This window comes from Phalacrocorax aristotelis, chromosome 4 (genome assembly GCF_949628215.1).
Source record: "Phalacrocorax aristotelis chromosome 4, bGulAri2.1, whole genome shotgun sequence".
Classification (NCBI taxonomy): Eukaryota; Metazoa; Chordata; class Aves; order Suliformes; family Phalacrocoracidae; genus Phalacrocorax; species Phalacrocorax aristotelis.
The window spans coordinates 37,374,172-37,396,128 of NC_134279.1; the positions used below are offsets into that span (position 1 = coordinate 37,374,172).

The 21,957-nt window shown below is 37.8% G+C and overlaps 1 protein-coding gene across 5 annotated transcripts in view; it reads left to right on the forward strand.

Moving 5' to 3' along the window:
• The window catches only part of GRIA2 (glutamate ionotropic receptor AMPA type subunit 2), a 99,462-nt gene that overhangs the window by 39,794 nt on the left and 37,711 nt on the right, over nucleotides 1-21,957 (forward strand). For all 5 annotated transcript variants that reach the window (XM_075091012.1, XM_075091013.1, XM_075091011.1 and 2 more), the window contains exons 3-6: nucleotides 3,130-3,369; nucleotides 7,442-7,638; nucleotides 13,086-13,139; nucleotides 15,548-15,709. In XM_075091012.1, the coding sequence (XP_074947113.1) occupies nucleotides 3,130-3,369; nucleotides 7,442-7,638; nucleotides 13,086-13,139; nucleotides 15,548-15,709 (653 nt within the window). The remainder of the gene's footprint in view (nucleotides 1-3,129; nucleotides 3,370-7,441; nucleotides 7,639-13,085; nucleotides 13,140-15,547; nucleotides 15,710-21,957) is intronic.

The following is a 21,957-nucleotide window of genomic DNA, read 5'->3' on the forward strand; positions in this document are numbered from 1 at the left end:
GGTATCAATACAGGTTGGGGGATGAAGGGATTGAGAGCAGCCCTGTGGAGAAGGACTTGAGGATACTGGTGAATGAAAAGCTGGACATGAGCCAACAATGTGCTCTTGCAGCCCAGAAAGCCAACTGTATGCTGGGCTGCATCAAAAGCAGTATGGCCAGCGGGTCAAGGGAGGTGATTCTGCCCCTCTGCTCTGCTCTGGTGAGACCCCACCTGGAGTGCTGCGTCCAGCTCTGGGTACCTCAACACAAGAATGACATGGACCTGTTGGAGCAGGTCCAGAGGAGGGTCACAAAAATGATCTGAGGGCTGGAGGACCTCTCCTATGAGGACAGGCTGAGAGAGTTGGGGTTGTTCAGCCTGGAGAAGAGAAGGCTGCAGGGAGACCTTATTGTGGCCTTCCAGTACTTAAAGGGGACTATAGGAAAGAAGGGGGCAACCTCTTTAGCAAGGCCTGTTGTGACAGGACAAGCGGTAATGGTTTTAAACTAAAGGAAGGTAGGTTTAGACTGGATATTAGGAAGAAATTTTTTACAATGAGATTGATGAAACACTGGAGCAGGTTGCCCAGAGAGGTTGTGGATGCCTCACCCATAGGAACACTCAAGGCCAGGTTGGACAGGGCTCTGAGCAGGGGGTTTGGACTAGGGGAGCTCTAAAGGTCCCTTCCAACCCAAACCATTCTATGATTCTATGCCCACAGTTCATGTTTGAGGTTTAGCGTAAGTAATCTGGGCTCTTTTTATTTGCTATCACAAATAATTGTGACGATTTGTTTGTGGGTTTTTTTGTTTTTGTTTTTTTTTTTTCCCAAGTGTAGTGGGTTTTTTTAAATGGAAGTTGAAGTCTATTTAGATACATAAGTTCAGGAGGCAGGACAGAGCCTTAACTAGAACATCCCAACAGCACAGGCAGGTTGAACCTCATTACCCCGAAGATGTTTAGCCAAGGCCTGACAGGTCCAGATCTCTCCAGTGTCAGGAAGAGCAGAAATGGATTGTAGAGGAACTGAGACAGAGGCTGCAGTACAGTGCTCCAAAGAGCCAGGCTTTTCTCTATTAGGGGTGGCAGTGGGCTTCTGAGAAGGCACCACCTGTTGGTTTTAAATCTTCTGGTGCAGACAGCTGGCCCTGGTTGTTGGCTGTTGTAGGCAGCGTTATTTCATCTATGCCTAATAACATTAACTGGTGATTGAAGAAAAGCAGTAAGTGTGACAGCAGATGTGATAGCATCCTAAGAATCAGCAATACTGGCACAAAACTATTTTTATTTTTCAGCTGCTGTGGGATGGCACTGTTGTTGCCTCTGTCACCTTACATGTAGCATTAAAATGGTTTAATACAGAAGGTTACAGTAGTGTGCCAGTAACGGTCTTCTGCCCAGGATCCAAATATAAACTGGTGCTTTACTTTAATGTGCATTTTCTGAGGTGGATTATGAGACATTAACACCTTTATTATAGCAAGTTCAGAAAGTATTTAGCCTTTACTGCAGATGGGGAACAACTGTTCATGAGTGTGCAGGGAGGTAGTGTGTAGGGGAGTAGGTTTTATCTCAGCAAGAGCATAGTGATTTGGAATAGAACAAGGAGTTCTGGTAACTTAAACAGAAAAGCTCTTCAGAAAATTCACAGCCTTTTTCAGAAACCTTAGTGAGATAAATATTGGAACTTTGCATAACAATTTGCAGTTGGAACGGAAGAGGTCTGACTCTCTTCCCTGGCCCTGGAAAACCTGCAGCATCCTTTTGTAAAGGGATATTACTCATCAAGTTTTTTAATCACTTGTTCTCTCACCTGAGGTGAAATTCTGAGCTAAGTAAAGTTAATAGGTGATAACTGTTGAAATTGGCAGACTCAGAATTTCACTATTTAGGTGCTTGTAATTGGAGTATAGAAATAATTAGGGTATGAGAGATGACTGTGGTAGCAAAGACAGATAGGCAAGGCCATGAAAAAAGAATAGCAATGAATAATAACAGGCATAAAGGAATGTTATTTTTGTAATTAAAGATGAGAACTTTAAAAGAGAAAATATTATATTAATATTAATTCAAATCTAAGAAATTTTAAAAATAAGTCAACTGATTTTTGCCCTTTTGTGAATTACATTCAAGGATTAGTGCACTAAATAGCTAGGCAAAATTAGCTTCAATTACACTGTGATTTATATCTATAAGCAGGTCAGGTGTAGCAGGGATTGCAATGAGGCTGACTTGATGTTGTCTCTAGAAGGATGTCTCTTGTTCAAGGTGACTATATGCAAACCAATGAATGCATAGGTGATAAATGAGAATTAATCAGAGACGAACATTTCCTTACTGTACCCTGGTTTTAGAACTTAGGCACTAGTATAACCTGCAGTGTCAAAGATAATAACCCAGAAGAACTAGCTGTTTTACACAGGCTGTGATGGTCAGTAGCATTCATGAGTTGGTTTGAATTGTCTCCAGTGATAAAAAGTGAATAATCAGCATGTTATTTGCACCTGTGAGGTTATTATTTCTGCATCATGACCGCAAGTGTCATCCAGACGGACCAACTTTTGCCAAGTCCTACAAAGCAGGAATTAAAATAATGCCTTGAAACGGAAGGGTTTTTAAAGCAAATCAACTTCTCACTTTTCTGCTGTTTTTCTAGTTTTGGCTTTATATTTCCCCAAATGGAAAGTTATTTAAGGTATTTTGCAAAAAGCTCAGTGAGCCTTGACCTCAGAGACAATTTATTTTTTTTTTTTAACAGGACAAAAAGTCATCTATTTCCATAATACTATTTGTGGTCATAATGACTCATTTTATAAATTACAGCTGCCACTGATGTTTGCATCACTATTCTTTACAGTATGAAGTCAATTTAAGAATAACTGCATGTGTTTTATTTCTAAATTAATTGCCTAGGAATGTGAACTGGCATCGGATTTTGTTGTGGTTGTTGTTTCTAGTGGAAGCTTTGTATTACTGATTAATAATACTAACAAATAATAATCTCCATAGCAGAGTGTTACTGTTTTCTTGTGGTATTTATGTGATCAGAAAATTTCATTATTTGCCATAAATATATACATGATAGAGTTTTCAATAATTTGTTGAAAAAGTTCTCCTACCTAATTGCTTTTCTTTCTCCCCTCCCCAGTCTGCTCCCAGTTTTCAAGAGGAGTCTTTGCTATTTTTGGATTCTATGACAAGAAGTCTGTAAATACCATAACATCATTCTGTGGGACTCTTCATGTCTCCTTCATAACTCCCAGCTTCCCAACAGATGGAACACATCCCTTTGTCATTCAGATGAGACCTGACCTCAAGGGAGCCCTTCTTAGCTTGATTGAATACTATCAGTGGACCAAGTTTGCATATTTGTATGACAGTGACAGAGGTAAGATGTGGTACTTCTTATCTGCATGCTGTTTGCTAGATGCATCTCACTGGAATGCTGAATTTCGTTTAGAAAAGTAAACTAGGAAAGGAATATTTACCTGCACCAAGTGTAAGCTTAAATTTAGAAATGAGCTTTTGGGACAGAAACAAAATTGTTTAAATGAGGATGAAATTATTACAGTATGTATTAACAGAATTGCAAGCATGTGCTGATAAGCAATGTGAGATTAATCACATATTGTAATACAGTTCCTATGAAAAGTTTTTTTCATTGTTTTTAAAGAATCATCTAAGGAGAAAAAAAATGCATCTGAGCATGAAGGGCAATCTACTACCATAGATTCACTGCATATATGCCAAGTTGATAGCTGGGCACCAAGCAAGAAAGAATCTTGGATGCAGTCCCTGCTTCTTTGGAGGCTGCTTTTGATAAATACTCAAGTTCCTCTCCTCTGTTGAGCTTAGATTTTGTTGTTGTGATAAACCCAAATCTGCTTCTGAGCAATTTACTCCGTGGTACAGCCTTCTCAACTCCTATGCCCTTTTATGGCTGTAGTAATAATAATATAACAGTTCATGAACTGGGAAAAATCACTTGCGAATTATGGTATATTAGTTTTTTTGAGAAGCAGCAGCATTATACAGAAGGTGGGGGTTTTTTGACTGCTGTTTTTGGAGTTCCGTTATTATATTATGTTTTCAGGTTCTCCTCACCTGGTAGTCCTTGGCTAACATTTTGCTGTTATTAACCTTCTCCTGTTCTCTTTAAAAAGGCTGTATTGTGGCTCACCTGCATGTTCATTGGTCAGATTTGAATATTAAATGCACATTAAATGATAAAATGGCACTAGATTTAAAGGATGGTTTTACTATACCATGGTTTGTTGAGTAATGGGATGACATTAGATTCTGCAGTCTGATGCTATTTTATACATTATGTTGTTCAGAAGCTGAAGGGACCTCCTCAAGACAGTCCTTTATCACTACTGAAAGCACTAAAGTTAGAAAAACTAGTACTGGTATGCAGCCTCCAACAGTAATGACATGTGGGACGATGAACCCTAAGCCCATTTCTCTGGCAGATCTTTTCAAATTCACATTAGAATCAGAAAAAACACTGCCACAGATGTAAAACTACCTGCTTAGCTAATACTCTGTCAATCAGCTAGCAGTGCACAGTATGACCTGCATGCTATTTATATTTAGGAAATACTGAAAAACACCTAGTTCTTCTTGTGAGCTGCACTGGCTGAATCTGGCCAGGAATAACAGCATGAAATTGTTGGGTTTAGTCACCGTTTGGTTGTGCCTTTTTGTAAAAAAATTTGTTTGTTTTAATTGTGGCAAGTTGCTCCAGTGATAACAAGCTCCGAGGCGTGAAACTCTTATCTTTATGTTGAGTAAGTCGTTTCTCCTCAGTGCTTCCGTTGATTGCACCAGGTTAGCCTGCAGAGTCAAGCAGTATGTAGTCAGCAACACTGACATCAAACCCCGAATACACAGAGTTCCCAATTCCTCTAAACACTCTTGCATAAGTGCTAATGTAGTGACAGTGACGTATATTTAAAGAATGACGGAATTTAAAATCTTTCCACCTTCAGGAGTGAGATCAAAAAGGCAAGGAGACTTACTCTTCACAGAAGCTGTGAAAGCTAATAGGAATTAGTTTGATGACTTCTTCTGAAAGAATAATTTATTGCTACTTTTACAGCTCTTTTGTGGTTAGGGTCTGCCTGGTTGAATTACAGGGCAATTTGGTATCTCATTCCTGTCTATAAGAAGTGAGGCTGTTCAGTATATGCATGTCCAAGCTATTACTGGCTTAATATGGCCGTTGCTCTCATATAATGTGGATTAGTGTCCTTTACCCTCCTTGCCTCTTCTGTGTTGTCAATAATAAACAGTGGGTTTTGGGAAAAGTAGTGACATTATTGGGGGATTCTGTCTGTAACAGAATTGCTAATTTACTCAGCCTCTGCTCAGTCCTCCCTTTTCAGAGCTCACTGAATTAAGAGTTTGTCTCATCATAACCAAGAGGTTCCCAAACAGATGTATTCCTGCAGTTTAAAAAAAGCAACTGAAGTTGTTGGAGTGTTTGCCTCTGCAGAGTCTCAATCCTATTACCACTTTCCAGATACTTCCACATCCACAGAAGTATTGTGGTGAATGCTTTTTTTTTTTAATTTGTTTTTCATTCTTTTACGATGTGTTATTTGTATTAGAGTAACTAAACTGAATGGGCATGACAAATCTGCCACCTATAAAAAGCAAGAAATCCGGGCAGCCATTTGATGTCTAGGCAGAGAGCACCCCAAGAAAAGAGAGTCCCTAGGAAAAAGGGAAGATCAGGGGAGTAAAATATAGAAACCCTTTGTAATGGGTAGTATTAACTTTAGTAGCCCTTTTTAATTTATTCCTAACTGAGATTCTGTTTAACTCAGGGAAAATATAGCAGATTGGAGGACCTGAAATCTACTAAATGAGATCTGAAACAATGATTCAGATTATATCTGTTTCAGTTTTTTTTTTTTTTCTGGTTTGTTTTTCTTAATTATATTAAATCACCATTTAAAACTTTATTTTGAGATATAGGCTTATTTTAGTGCTTTTTAATGTTTTAATATATTTCCTACATCTTTTAGTTTGCTTACATTAATTACCTTTTCCTTTCAGTGTGAGTTCTCCACATTTATCTTTAACATGTTATAAATAGTTCATATGTACCCTTGGACTGTGTTTATCTATTATTTTAGAATAAATATTCGTTGCATGGCATGCAAAACTTCCTATCAGTCTTCTTTAAAGACGACACAGAAAACCAGAACTATTTGAGATAATAATTGAATTTATGCTTTGGAAGCCTGCCATTTTCTACCTTTGCTGATGACCAGTCTTATATAGTGCTGTATGTCATTACCATTTTCACCGATGAAGCTGAATTGCTAAATACTGACCAATCTTAATATAATGATATATTTGCAAACTATGGGACAGATTAATTCTCAGTGCTTTCTTTCTATTTTTATGGGCATAACCACTATTATGTCTCATGAGGGTTATACCTGAAGCTTCCTTTACATAACGAGTCAGAAATTTGTTTCAGAGAAATGACTCCTGGTGCTCTGTGGTTTCAGGGGAGATGAGTGTGTAAAAATTTTCTTTTTTTCTATAATACTATCTGCTATTCTTAAAATTGCTCTCTAGAATTATGTAGAATTCTCTGGAAGGTATTTAAACATAACAAGTCTAATTCCTGTACTGCTTGGAATTGTTAAAATGATATTTGTTGTATAGCAGAAATTCATTTCCAGCAGTAACTTTCATGATTCTATACTCTATTATTTTAGCCTTGCAAAGGAAAACTAGTCTAGTAAAATCTTCACTGGTTTTACAATATACTGTAGGCAGTTGCAGCTGTACATACATTACAGCTTTCTGGCAGGAACGTGCCAAAAGGGTAAAATGGAAGCAAACTTCTGTAGACCGCTTGTAGTTGTTATCATTGAGCCTATTTATCTATATGGAGAAATATATCCTGGCACATCTTTCATAATGAGGGATACGACCGTAGGCAACAGAAATAACTCCATTAGCACCACTGCAGAACATGGGAATTTTGCCACAGACCTCAGTGAGGTCTGGGTTTAAATACAGTACTGCTCAAGTGCTGAGGACAAAAGCAGTTCAACAGCATTTCGTAATAAGCAGCTGATCCTCTTTCCGTAATTGGATCACTTTTCTCCTAGAAGACCTCTTTACCAGCATGTGGAATTCCAGCAGTGGATCAGTGAAACTGGCAAAATCCATTCTGAAGAAGGTTGAAGCAAAACCAAAAGGTTGTCCTTACAAGGCTCTGCCCTGATTCCTTGCAGTGATGTAAATAGAAGTGTCATGAAATAAGAACTGATTGGGCCCACACATATCTTTATTTCCGAGTCCTAACAACGCGTGACAGGTCAAACAAGTTACAGGGAAATCTTAAATAAGTAATCTCATAAATCACATTCTAGAAGCTTTTTGTTCCCAAAGCTTTATCAGTCTATCTTCTGTTTTCTCCTGTGCTTCACTAGGCTTATCAACATTGCAAGCTGTGCTGGATTCTGCTGCTGAAAAGAAATGGCAAGTGACTGCTATCAATGTAGGAAATATTAACAATGACAGAAAAGATGAAACTTATCGTTCACTGTTTCAAGATCTAGAGGTAAAAAAGGAAAGAAGAGTGATTTTGGACTGTGAGCGCGATAAAGTCAACGACATTGTTGATCAGGTTTGCTGTTCTCCATTTTTCAGTGGCAGCAGTTAGCTATATTCTATAAGTAAACATAATGAGTTAATTTCTCTTGATCCTATTTTTGTTATTATTTTGTCTCATTTGGAAGTGACAGTTTGGTATTGAGGACCACATATATATCAGGCATAAAGTGAACACACAAATCTTATGATCCTTCCCTTTGCTCAAAGGCAAGCTAATTCTATCTGGATGATCCTGTATGGTTTTATATCCTGATTGTTTAAAACAAACAAAGCAAAACAAAAACCCAAACCCTCCAAAAAACCCAAACAACCCCAAAAATCCAAACCCACAACAAAATAAACCTCATTAAGGCTGTTTAACAACCTTAGTAGTATACTATGTTATATGTAGTTGATACACTATTATATATGGTGCATTATAAATAGTTATATTATGTCTAGGGATTAGTTCCTTACACCTAGACAGTATTTTCTACTTCTAATGCTTTTCTGAAGAACCTTTTATGTCCTGGGAAGGCTGTATCAACAACTTCCTTTTTCCGTTTCTTTCCCTTCATAGTCCATGTTTCTAAGCTCTTTGTCATTGGTACTGTCCTTGGGGGTGTCTCCATCTTGTCTTCCTCTTAAAGTGTTAACCAAAATTGGATGCTGTTTTCCATAGCTAAGGCCCCCGAGCTTTAAACAGAACAGAAAATTATGTCTTTTTTCCACCCACACATATATTATTTGCCAAAATGATTTTTTAAAAATTTTCTTTTTTACAACAGCATCGCAGTGCTCTGATTCAAATTATTGCCTTACCTTCGAACCCACCTCTTCAGTCCTAGTGTCTAGGAAGGTCTTACTGTCTGTGTATCTTATTCTTTTCATGCATGCAGAGCACAGTGGAAAATTATATGGATAGCTCCCTGCTGGCTCGAGCTTGACCATGTGAGACTGTGCAGCATCTGTAGGGATATATCATCAGAGTGTAGATGTATTGGTTTGAAGTTTTATTGAATGGCTCATTATTTTGGTCTTTTATGAAGGTCGTTACATTTTGGAGAGGCTCGGGCAATGAGCAGTGTCCTAAATGGAGTGCACTGTATTTGTTTTATTTGGAATTCATATCCACAAACTTTCTCTAATTTTCAAGATCAATTTGAATTTGATCCTGTTCTTCAGAGCATTTGTTACCTCCCTATCATCTGCAGTTTTTTAAAAATCATGTTTTCTGGCTTGTTATCCATGTCAAGAAAAGTACTGAGTAAAGCAATGCTTGAGAGAAGTAGTGCTTATAGGTCCTCTTCAGCTGGTTCTGTGTGGGTTTTCAGATGGTTGTTCTCTTACCTTACAGTGACTTTTTCTCTTGTCCATAAGCTGTTACAAGCTTGTAATGATGTCACACAGGACAAAAGCCTTACTTAAAGATATGTCACCCCTGCTGTTTCCTCATCATCTGTTAGGCTAGCTGTCATGTCAGAGAAAGGAAAGAAATTGCTTTGACATATTTTGATCTTGACAAGACTATATCGACTGTTTATCATCTTATTATCCTATAGATTCTTTTGAGATCAAGTATGTAATATTCATCATAATTATTTCCATGATATGAAAGTTTGGCTGACTGTAAGTTTCTTCAGTTTCTCCTTTTACCATTTCTTAAAGACAAGAGCCCTATTTACCCTTTAGTTACCACTCATTTTAACTATCTTTGTTCATTTAGTAACAGACCTTTTATTTTCTTTGGTTTCTCTTATTTTGATTGAAGCTGTGGGATATTTTTCTTGCTCTGATTGCACTTTGATAGATTCTGCCTTGCTTTGAGTCTTAGATTTTTCTCAGCTTATCCCCACAGACTTGTGCTACTCCTTAGGCATACGGATGGATAAACTTTTGTTTCTGCTGTTTTAATTTCTAAGTCACTGAAGAATTCTAGAGAGCTGCGGATCAGCCACACAGGTCAGCTAATGTAATTACAATTAGTTGTTCTCCTCAAACTAGTTTTCTGCTATGCCCTAGACTATGGTCTCTTAAACTGCTGTCAGCTGTCTCATGTGGTTTTAGCCTTGAGATTCTCTTTGCAAGATATTCTAACATTTTATGGAGTTTGGTCTCATTTTTAAGACCGTTATCCTTATACTCTGTTTCTGTAACTTCCCTTCCTTACATATAAGGTAAACTCATTTTTAACATCTCAAGTAGCCTAAAATAAAATCTAAAATAATTGTTTCTCCATTGATTATCTCTTAAAATGAATGTCTGTGCTGAACAAAGGATTTCTTGGCCTGTGAGTATCCTTTGAGTGTGTTCTTCTGATTTTCTTTTTTTAAATCAGAATATGTATTTCAAACAAGTCCTGCTTTGCTACCAGATCTATGCTATAAAACAATAGTTTAATTCCTGCCCTCAAACACCCCTCAGCAATTTCCTTCTTTTAATGAGGGTGCCTCAAGTAGACCCTTTGTATCAGTATCCCTTTTCTTTTTCTGTGTATTTTTTACTGAGACATGCAACAGGCTTTCTGTTGACCAGATTTTTCTTGAATACTGAAGTATTAACCGCAGTGTTAATATAGAACAGAAACTTCTTTCCTTTCTTCCTTGCTTTCCATTCTTGAATAAAACTTCAGTTGTAGTGCTTTGATTAAACCCACCAACTTTCTAAGCTGTGGTGGCAACCTCAGGTTCACCCAGTTATGTTCTGTAGTCCATGGATTTGTGTAGATGTGTTTGCAAAGTTGCTTCATTGGTCTTGTTTTTGACTCATGTTATAGTTTCTCTTCCAGATTTCAGTTATATATATGAGTTGTGTGTATATATATTTGTATATATATATACACACACACATATATATATGTATATGTGAGTTGAAGTTGAAAAATATTTCAGTTCCCGAGCTTTCCTAAGACTAGTTTATATTCCTCTTCTCTGATTTGGCAGTTCAGTGTTACCTTGCTCTTCATTATATAGCCTCTATCTCTTCTTGGCCAGCTTCCTTTGCAGAAACTAATTTCACAGAATCACAGGTTGGAAGTGACCTCAGGGATCATCTAGTCCAACCTTTCTAGGAAGAGCGCAGTCTAGACAAGATGGCCCAGCACCCTGTCCAGATGACTCTTAAAGGTGTCCAATGTGGCTGAGTCAACCACTTCCCTGGGGAGATTATTCCAATGGTTGATTGTCCTTAGTGTGAAAAATTTCCCTTTTGTGTCCGATCGGAATCTCCCCAAGAGCAACTTGTGCCCATTCCCCCTTGTCCTCTCCATGGGACTCCTTGTAAAAAGGGAGCCTCCATCTTCTTTGTAGCTACCCCTTAAGTACTGGTACACGGTGATGAGATCCCCTCTGCGCCTCCTTTTCTCAAGGCTGAACAAACCCCGTTCTCCCAGCCTATCCTTGTATGGCAGCTTCCCTGTCCTTTGATCATCTTGGTGGCCCTTCTCTGGACCCCTTCCAGCCTGTCCCATCCTTTTTGTATAGCGGGGACCAGAACTGTACACAGTACTCCAGGTGTGGTGTGACAAGCGCTGAGTAGAGTGGGACAATGACTTCTTTATCTCTGCTGGCGATGCCCTTTTTGATGCAACCCAGCATCCTGTTGGCCTTCTTGGCCGCAGCAGCACACTGTTCGCTCATGTTGAGCTTTCGGTCCCCCAGGTCCCTTTCCACAGAGCTGCTCTCCAGCCAGGTGGATCCCAGTCTGTGCTGCACTCCCAGATTATGTTTTCCCAGGTGCAAGACCTTACACTTATCCTTGCTGAACTTCATAAGGTTCTTGCTGGCCCACTCTTCCAGCCTATCCAGATCTTCCTGCAGAGAAGCTCTCCCTTCTGGAGTGTCTACTTCCCCACTCAATTTGGTGTCATCCACAAACTTCATCAGGCTACACTTGATGCCATTATCCAGATCACTTATAAAGATATTGAATAACATTGGGCCCAATATCAATCCCTGGGGGACTCCACTAGTGACAGGTTGCCACTTGGAAAAGGAGCTATTTACCACCACCCTTTGGGTGCGGCCTGTCAGCCAGCTTTGGGTGGGGCCTGTCCCCCTGATAACACCCTGTAGGCAGATGTGGAATTACTGCCACTTGTTGTCTATCCCTGCTTGAGATGCTAGTCTAAACCTGGGACGCTGGTGAATACCTTTTGTGTCCACAGCTCCTTCATTATGGCTTTTAGAGCCACGACTGAATCTTCTCAGAGTTTTAACTGGCAGCATCCTTAGTGTTCATATGGATGGCACAGGGCAATGTTTTAGAAAGCTAGATTAATGAAATAGTACCCAGTGGCAGTTAGAGCAGAGTTACTAACTGCTGATATAAAGATTTGCAGCTACGGGTCGTTTTCTCACATACGAATGACGAAGCAGCATTTTATGCAGAAAAGCTAATCTGTTTCATCTAACTGAAATTTATTTGGAAGCAGCAGCTGCATAAGAAATACATCCGAACACAGTTCTTAAACCTTTTAATAAGTAATGAGTTTTAAGTAGTCTGAACCAAGTAACTGTTCTAGAATAATTAACTTAATATATCATGTATATATTAAGCTCAAAAGAGGAATAATTGAATAACTTCTATGGCCTATGTAATGTAGTTCCTCTCAGTCTCAAACTAGTAATATAGACCTTGATGTTAAACACTGTCTTCACTTACACTCCTGTAAGTTCATTAAAGCAAGTATGTGGAGTGTTGTTCACTACTAGCCTGATATAAGTCACAGGGTACCTATTCTGAATATTTTAGCTATATGTTAAATGGGGAAATAAATCAAGAAAGGATGATTCATTTAAGTTGTTCTCATTGTTCAAAAGATGGAAGAAACCTCTAGGGTCCTCTTATCTCCCACATCCTTTCTCTGGAGAAGTGTTTTGCTTCAAAATGCAAACTTCCCCATGCAGACATAGTCTTAATTAGGCTTATTTGGGAGAAGAATCCATGTTACGTGCCTGCCAGTGGAGATTGCTGAGAAACCACCAGCTGGCTTTGAGGGAGGTTATGAGGAAACCTTAGGGCAATAAACAACAATTTGAACTTTAAAAGACTTCCTCATGATGTAGATGCTTTCACTAATGTCAGTGGGCTTTAAAACTTTTTCTGGTTCAAGGAACATTAAAATTCTGCTACAAAGGGAGCAGAATCTAAGCAGGAATCACTGAGGCACAGCGCTTCTACTGCATGATGCCCACTGCCTTCTGTCCAGGTTGTGCCTTTAATACACAGCATAGTAATTAGTGTTCAGCTCCTCTGTTTACAGGTCTTGGGACTTGGGCTTTAACATGATTAACTTCTGCCAGCAGAGAGTGTATTCAGTGGTGCATTAGATAAAAAGTAAAGCACTGAACAAGCTCAGTATTGCATGCAATAAAACTCATAACTAGCTTCTACATCATACTGCATTTTGTAGTTTTTAAGTCTCAGTCCATATATCTGGTGAACATTCTCCATTACAGGGATATTTCTGCTTTTTTACAGGTTATCACAATTGGTAAACATGTTAAAGGATACCATTATATCATTGCAAATCTGGTAAGAGTTTTTACTATTTAAAATACCTGTATTATGCATTTCACTGTTTACGGAAGCACATCAACTAATATTTTGTTGAAATGCATTTTAGAAAATAGAAAAAAACCTAAATGTCTTTATCCTTGCTAAATGAACGCATGTGTTGAGTTGGTATTTGTTCTATTGGGTGAGTCTTTTTAGGGCTTAAATGACTCCTGTGAAATTCCCATCAATGTAAGTAAAGGCTGCTCAGCACCATCAGTAGAACTTCATCCCTTTTTCTACAGACTTTAGAAAAGTAGCGTATGGAAATCAGAAAAATAACTTTTCACCTTATAGGCTGATACATTCATTCAGCAAACTGCTGCTTCTCTCACCTCTAAAATACTTAAAAATTACAGTTCTCAGCTTTCTTTCTGCTAGACTAGTGACTCTTAGCTTTACACATCTTCATTCCTCAGATGGGCCTGGTAATCAGTTTGAATTAATCTTTTTTTGAACATAGGTGATCAGACAATATAGCTAATGGTGTTCCTAAGGGGAAAGATCAGGAAAGTCACTAAATTCTGTTAAGGTAAATTTTTTGAAATTGTGTCTAAAGATGAAGGGCCATTTTACTGGCATGGAAGTCAACAACACTTATTTACTGAAGCTAGAGAATCTAATCCAATGATTTTTTAAAAACAGATAAAGCAAATTCTGCAGGCTTGAATCTCAGTTATTCTGTTCCAGAAAAGAGTTTTGGGGTCTGCATGCTGTGAGTGCCTCTAAATAATTTTTTTTTCATAATTTATTTTTGGACTCTGACAGCCTTTGATATAAATTCTAGCTCAGAGTGCTCTAATTTACACTCTTGTCTTCCATAGTCCTTTGAGGGGCCTGAGGAAACAGAACAACCATAGTGTGTCGTCTATGACATTTCAGACATAACCCTTGTCTCTTCCCACCTTTGAACAAAACACTTCCCCCACTCCAGGTGGGCAGTATTCTGAAGAATCAAGTATGTTGCAAGACAGGTGCGAGGAAGCCTTATACTCTAAAGGCCTCTTTAAAAGCAGAACTGGGGTTTCATTTTTATATTTATTAACTAATTTTTAGCATAAACAAGTACTAATATTCACGAAGCAAGCATTAAAAGACTTGCAAAACTTGAAAAATTCCCTAACTGTTAGATATTTGTATTTTGCATTGCAAATGTTTTATAAATAGTATTTTGAGTCTTAAGGGAAATAAACATTTTAGAAAAATTGCCTAGTGTATTTCATTATGTTGACTGGTTGCTATTTTAGTCATTGCTTTAAGTTTGTAACAGTAAGCCCTTAAGAATGAAAACTTATCGAATCTCCTATTTTAAAGCTGTTTAATATCATATTTGCTTCCTACAGATTTATACAGTTTAAATGCAAATATTGTAGATCTTCTGTATAATATCATATAAAATATATATGTTGATGATTTAAAAACTGTTTCTTCTCTCAGAAAGAAAACTTAACTAGTACTTGATCATATCCTATCTTCACTGAATCCACCTTCTTTTTTCTTTTCTTGACTGCAATAATGTTCTCCTCCAGTTTGATCAGTCAAGAAATTGATCTATTTTAAGAATAAAACATGCTGATACATGGAGAAGGGGTCAAAGTACACAATGAATGTTCCTGTTCAAACTTCAAACTCACAATAATATTGAAGAAAGTTTCACCTGTAGAAGTGTCTGTATTAGCATGCAGCAACACATCATTGATGAATATCATTAATATACAGTAATTAAAGAGCACCTAGTACAGCAATAGTAGCAACTTCTGATAATGTGGTCTGAGGTTGCTACTTCTTTTTTTGTTTACTCAGAGCATTCATTTAAACTGATATGTCTGAAATGAGTATTTCATGTAAATTCATTTGTATGGTTATTTGGGGCAAGCTAAAGCACAGAATATGGAAAACAAGGCATATGTACTGTTTGTAAGAATGAGAAGTAGTTCTTACACGAGAGGGAGGAGGCAGGGGAGATGGTAAGTCCTTCCACGTGATTTCGTGTTCCTAGCAAAAAGAGGGCTCAACTGTGGCTGTAACTATTCCTGGCTGAATCTTGCTTGCCTAACTGTTGTTCATGTCAGTGTTCCCTTTCTCATTTAAGCAGTCCCACTGAAATTAACGGGATTGTTTAGGAAAGTAAGCATGGCTTGGACAGGTCCACTCAGCCCTTGTTCTATAAAGGTGTATGTCTAGTGAGCAGCAAGAGGCATTGCTGGCTGGCGGAGCTGACAACTTAATCCTGGCAGCCCAGGATTTAGACTTGGATCCTGACCCTGAGGAAAATGTTGGCTTACACTTCTGCAGTAGAAGTCATATGGTAACTCTTTATTTGTATATATTATTGAGAGATCTGCCAAAACTGTTGGAATAACAGATATAATGTTTTCTGTGCTCAGGGATTTACTGATGGAGATTTATCAAAAATTCAGTTTGGAGGAGCTAATGTCTCAGGATTTCAGATAGTTGACTATGATGACCCTCTGGTGTCAAAATTTATTCAACGTTGGTCAACACTGGAGGAAAAAGAATATCCTGGTGCACACACTAGTACAATTAAGGTATGTCTTACGTTTGTTTTAACCATGACAGATGTAGAGGAAGTGAGGGAATTGGAATAGAAAGACAAGAGACAGAGCCCTTCAAAATCAGCTGTGCCAACACAGTTTTATATTTCTCTGGGGTACTTTTAACATTCTCTATCATAGGACTGTTTGAGCAAAGATACTGCACTGTTGAAAATGTTCAGGACAATTTTAATTTTTTTTTTTGTGTGTTACTGTAAATCTGCACCTGACAGCTTGTTAGGGAATTGTTTAGGATGTCATGATACATTAAATATCTACTGACTGACTTTGTTTTTTCTCTCTCTGTGTTTTGAAATGTTTTAAAGGCAAAAATTTAGGCATACATAGGCTTGCAGGGAGTACAGATCTAGAACTTTCTGATATAGCATCATCTCCTAAAGAAACAGTGAGATAGATGCTTAAATCCTACAGACTTCTAAAATTAAATACTATGCCTGAGGTACAGAATCATGAGCTGATTTTAGGCCTGAGTGACATAAGATGCGACACTGGACAAGGCGTTAAACTTCCTTACCTCAGTTTTCCTGCTGGATAAAACTAGGATGATGGTACCTTCTTACCTTATGTGACTTTTAGGAGGATCAATTAGTGCTTACAAGACGTTAAAAAGAACAACGCAATTTTAATGCTAAATATTTTTTCTTTTATGTAATACAATCAGAAATTTTATGAAGAATGAAGATACTTAAATAACTCTAAAATGTATTAAAACAAAAAGCTAAATGGCAAATGTTTTAGGCATAACTTTTTTTGTGCTATAGTTTGAGCATGAAGCATGTTCTTGATTTGTAATGAGACGGATAAGAAGTTTCAGCAGGGAATGGAAGAACCATTTTTTAAAAATTCCTGGAACAAAAATCCTTTGAAGCACACAACCTTAATTTAAATAGAAAAATAAGGTTTGTAGGCTCCCTTTTTTGGAGGCCAAATTTTCAGGGGGCTTAGTCAAAGCTATGATTTTTCTGTAGTTATTTTTGTATTTTAAAATCTTTATGACAGAATAAGTGAATTTCTGATTTGATGTTTGACAAAATAAACTAGAGTCTGTGTCATGCCTTTGGACACGTTCATATTACATACATGTAATATATGTAAATAGATATTGCTCTCATTTAGGAAAAAGGAAAAGGATGTGGCTGTGGGTTATTAATACAGATCTTTTATCTCTGATTCTTGAGTGCCCAAATTTACATACCTACCCACTAATGTTGCAGAATAGTAGCATGCAGATAATCACAGTGAAATGCATGACTAAAGTAAAAAATCTGAACCGAAACCAAGATGTGGTTTTTCTCACTGATTGAAAAATAAATCAGTGAGACACAGGGCTAGGGATTCTGGTATCTCTGATTACACTAGGGGGAAATTGCATGTGTGTTAGATGAATGGAAGTGGTTGCAATGTTTTGTTATAGCATTAAAATCTGTAACTTTATCACACGTATTCCCTTTACTTCTTACATGATAGGTCTTTTCAAGTCTACTAGAAATTGAAAGGGTTGAAGGAGTGTGTTTCGAATATCTTATGTTTTTGAGGTTTATTTTTTTATGGATAGGAAAAATAAATTAATTGAAACCTTTTATTTTCATGAATTTCATTATGTTTTAAAACATGTTTTAAATTCAGTTTAAAAGGCTGATTTGTCTTCTTTTATATATATGTGTTGTCTCCTCAAGGAATATACAGGATTGCACTGATACTCAGTCAAGAGATTGAGACTTATGTTAAATTATCAGATAATTCGCAAATGCTAGAGGTAGTGATGGGGGGAACAGTGCATGTATATTGTAATGTTTGGAGAGATTGATTGCATCAGTTACTGTATTTCTTTCTGTAGCTTTCTATCTTTTGCCCTTATACACATATAACTTGTCATTTTTGTCTGTCATTACATGTAAGGACAGAGCTCTGTCATTTCATTCCCATTCTTGTGGGAGCTAGAGGCAGAGCAGAACCATAGAAACCAGAGAAATAGGGTAAGAAAGGTCTTTAAGCAGTCAGTCACCTGGTCCATCGTCCCTGCCTGAAGTCAGAGTCAGCTATACCTGTGCAGTTCCTGTAGATAGTGATTTCACAACTTCCCCAAGTGTTCTCTTTCAGACCTTAAATAGTCTTATTTTTTTGTTTTTGTCTAACCTAAATCAGCCTTTATATCACCTAATCCATAACTCTTTTGTCTGTTTCTGATGGATATGAGGAAGTTCTCCTTTTTAGCTGTACATCTATATTTGAAGGTGGCTACCATATTTGTCCTTGCTTTCCTCTCTGCTAAACTATATAGTCCCTTTCCTTTGAATTTTCTACTCTCCGATCCTGTCCATCATTTTGCTCTGGAACCTTTCTAATTGGTACCCAACTTCTTTGAAATGCCAGGCTGCGTACTGGACCACATCCGAGTGCTGTGCTGTAGAAATTGAAATAACGGCTTCATGTATCTTGGAGACAGTACTCCTTTCAGGGCTTCCTTTTGTGTTACTCTTTTGGTTTTATTTTTTCTTCCCCCTCACCATCATGACACTGTTGAAATATTTTTATCATGAGATACACACTAACATCCAGATCTTTTTCTGCATTACTCTTCTGTACTGCTGCCAATTTAGACAGTCTCATACCATATCTGTGCATTTGATCATTCCTTTAAAGTACAGGATTTTTCATCTATTCTTGCTGAATTGCATTCCCTACCTGTCCTTCCTGAACATGTCGTTCCTTCTTATACTAATAATCTAGCCATGTTTGTTAACCTTTTCTTACTGGAATAGTGTATAAACATCTAAGTTACTGAGCAGGTTAACTCACTGGTCTCCTATTTGCCCCTTCCATGACCTTATGGGTAACCTTTCTCCCCTTTTGGTTTTGAGACAGTTATCCAAATTGTTACTGCTTATAAATGAGCTTTTGCCACTTGTTCCCATGGAATCTAGGAAGCTGTCACTGCAAATTCTATATGTAACAGGAAGGTTAGTAAAAGTCCTGTATTATCAATATAGAAATGAGAAGAGGTTATGTGCCTCTAGCAGGTAATGTTATCCCTGGGACTGCAAATGTTATCTCGTTGCAGGCAATAGCATTGCAATGGTGTCGTATTATCTTCCTTTTGTAATCCAAAAGGAAGTATACATACGTTTTACATTATAAAATGCAAGTCAATGGAATATGACTGAACTGCCATTACAAGACATATCACAGCACCCAGGTACAGTCCTGAAAACAGAGGAAGACACCTCTTTCTAAGAAAAAGTGCATTTCAAAGGAACATACTTTTCAAGAAAGAAAAACATTGCTGAAAACCCGTTTCACAGATGCCCAGAAGAGGACCTGGATCAAATTGCTTTAAAAATGTATCTTCATGATTTATAAAACATTATTTATAAGAAACTGCAGTCTTAGAGCATAGATGAGAAGAGACACTGATTTTATTAGTTGCTGCACTGTACCTGTACTGATAAAACCCACAAGATTTAAATATTAAGCAGGACACTTAAAACTAGTGCTTTGCTGCCTTTTTACAGAAGGTCTTCTCACCTTTCCAAAGTAAAGCTGATACTCTGTTTACCTCAGATTAAATTTAAAATATATCTGTTGTAACCAAGGGTGTTATTAGCTCTTCTAGAATTGCATACAGAAACTGATAGCTTTTAGATCTTGAAACATACCACTGAGCATCCTGGCGAATTTCTTTGTCAAGTAGCAAAACAAAGGTCACATTTCATTTTATAAAGCCCTAGTAATAACAAGTTGAAATCCCCTTTTGATCCATTATTTTGTATTTACAAATGTGCTGGGCTTTCTGAGCCTTAGTGTTGTGTCAGGCTATTATGTCCAAGGCAAACTTCTTGCTGCTGTAGAAGGACAGTGAAGGACAACCCGTCCATTCATATCCAACTGCTATAACTTCCTAATCCAATTAACCCATTCTGTTTGGGGGCAGCCTTTGGTCTAAGTCTGGGAAGAAGCTTAGTTTGTGCCTCTTGAAGGCTAGTGACACATAAGTACTAAGCTTAAAGTATACAGCTATCAAATGGGAGCTCTGCAGAAAGGGATCTGGGGGTGCTGACTGACAGCAGTCTCAGTATGAGGCAGCAGTGTGCCCTGGCAGCCAAGAGGGCAAACCACAATCTGGGGTCCATCAAACTCAGCATAGCCAATCGGTCAAGAGAGGCGGTTATCCTCCTGTATTCAGCGCTGGTGTGGCCTCACCTCGAGTGCTGTGTGCAGTTCTGGGCCCCACAATTTAAGGATGTGAAGGTCCTTGAATGTGTCCAGAGGAGGGCAACAAAGCTGGTGAAAGGGCTGGGAGGAACGTCCTATGAGGAGCAGCTGTGGGCTTTAGGCTTGTCCTTTCTGTAGAGGAGGGAAAGTGAAAGGGAGATGCCAATATATTCTCCCTGGTATCCAGCGATAGGACAGATGCTAATGGTTCAAAGCTACACCAGGGGAGGATTAGGCTGGGCATTAGGAAGCATTTGTTTACCAAGAGGGTGCTCAAACACTGGAACAGGTTTCCTAGAAAGGTGGTCAATGCCCCAAGCCTATCAGTGTTTGAGGCATTTGGACAATGCCCTTAGCAACCTACTTCAACTTTTGGTCAGCCCCAAATTGGTCAGATGATTGTTGTATGTCTCTTCCAAGTGAAATAGTCTATTCTATAAGCCATCCTACTCTGTGAAGAGCAACCTTAGGCTTGGGGTGTGCAAGAAGTATCTGAGACAACTTGCATATGATATATATTCAGAAACTACATGCAGCATGCAGAAAAGAATTTGGGGCTGCCTGGTTGAAAACCCAAAGCAGCTCAGACTTGCAGAGAATACCCTTTTGTTGGAAGATGGTAAGATCCCCAGTACTCATTGGAGCTGTTCTCAATGGTTTAAACTGCTTCGTGCTGGTACATTATGTTTCAGATGTTCAGAATTCATATGATTGTATTTCAAGCTTCGTAATTTTTCCCACACACAATCAATGCATAGCTAAGGTAACAAAGGAACAGGTTGTTTTTGCCTTCTGATTTTGCTTTTAGTAGTTCCACATTTTCAAATGTCCTTTTTTTACAGCCAAGTCATCTAGTCTTTTAGTAAATTATTAAGAAATTTATTTCTTTTTCTAAGATAATGTAATTCTACAATTTGAAGTGTTTGTATAGTACCCAACAGTGTGCTCTTTATGCTAAAATTATAAAAGTTGAAAACTCCCAACCTTAATCTGTAAGTCAGGAAGCATGAAGCTTGTAATTAAAAGTTGCTAGTTTTAACACTACTGGTGCTGATTTACCTTAAGGATGGAATACAGAGAACATGCAGACAAATATAAAAATACTTTTATTTACCTTGCAGAAATAATTAAAATTTAGATGACTCTGGTAATAAGGAACAAAGAAGAGAACAGCAAATACATTTCTTCAAACTGGAAATTCGGAAGGCATTTTGTCTAGATATAGGCAACTAAGGAAAAGTGTACAATTAATGAATTAGACAATATTTTCATTTTGGGGCGTGCCTCTGATGATTGCAGCATGTTGGACAATGATTTTATAATACCAGGCATTAAGTGTTATAAGAGATATTCTGTTCCACCTGCTAGAGTTAATGGAAAAATATGACTGATTATGCCTGAATTCAAGTAGATTATAATGATTTATAAATAAGAAGAAAAAAATTAGTTAATTTCAGTATTTATTATGTGATTTAATCAGGAACTGAACTGGCGTAATTATTTTTTTTTACAGTGCCCTTGTAAAACTGTAGTTTTGTGAGATTTTTCTGCCTGTGTTTTCCAGTCGTTGTGTTTTGGTTTCCTGGTCAGAAAAAGTAAACATCTAGCAGATGACATCCTAGCTACCCAGTTTCACTAGTCTTTTGAATCCCAGTATTCAATCTTCTCTATTTGCAAAAAATATGTATGAAAAATGTGGGTGTAATAAATTTCAGTGTTGAGCTTCATGTTCTTTTTAATAGGTTAAGGCTCTTTTGTATAAGTAATCACTCATTCCAGCGTAGTTGGTTTGTTGGGGTGTTGTATGGGGTTTTTTTGGTTAGTTTTGTTGAGGTTTCTTTTGTTGTTTTGTTTTTTTTTGTTGTTGTTGTTAAAGAAAACTAAAAGAATGGAACATTTAGTCAGTGAAAGCAGTGGGTGGTTTGAGGCAATACCTGTAGATTTGTCTCAGACGTACAAAGGCCCTATTGACCCAGATCCTGCAGGTAAAAGTGGCTGAACTGTGCTAA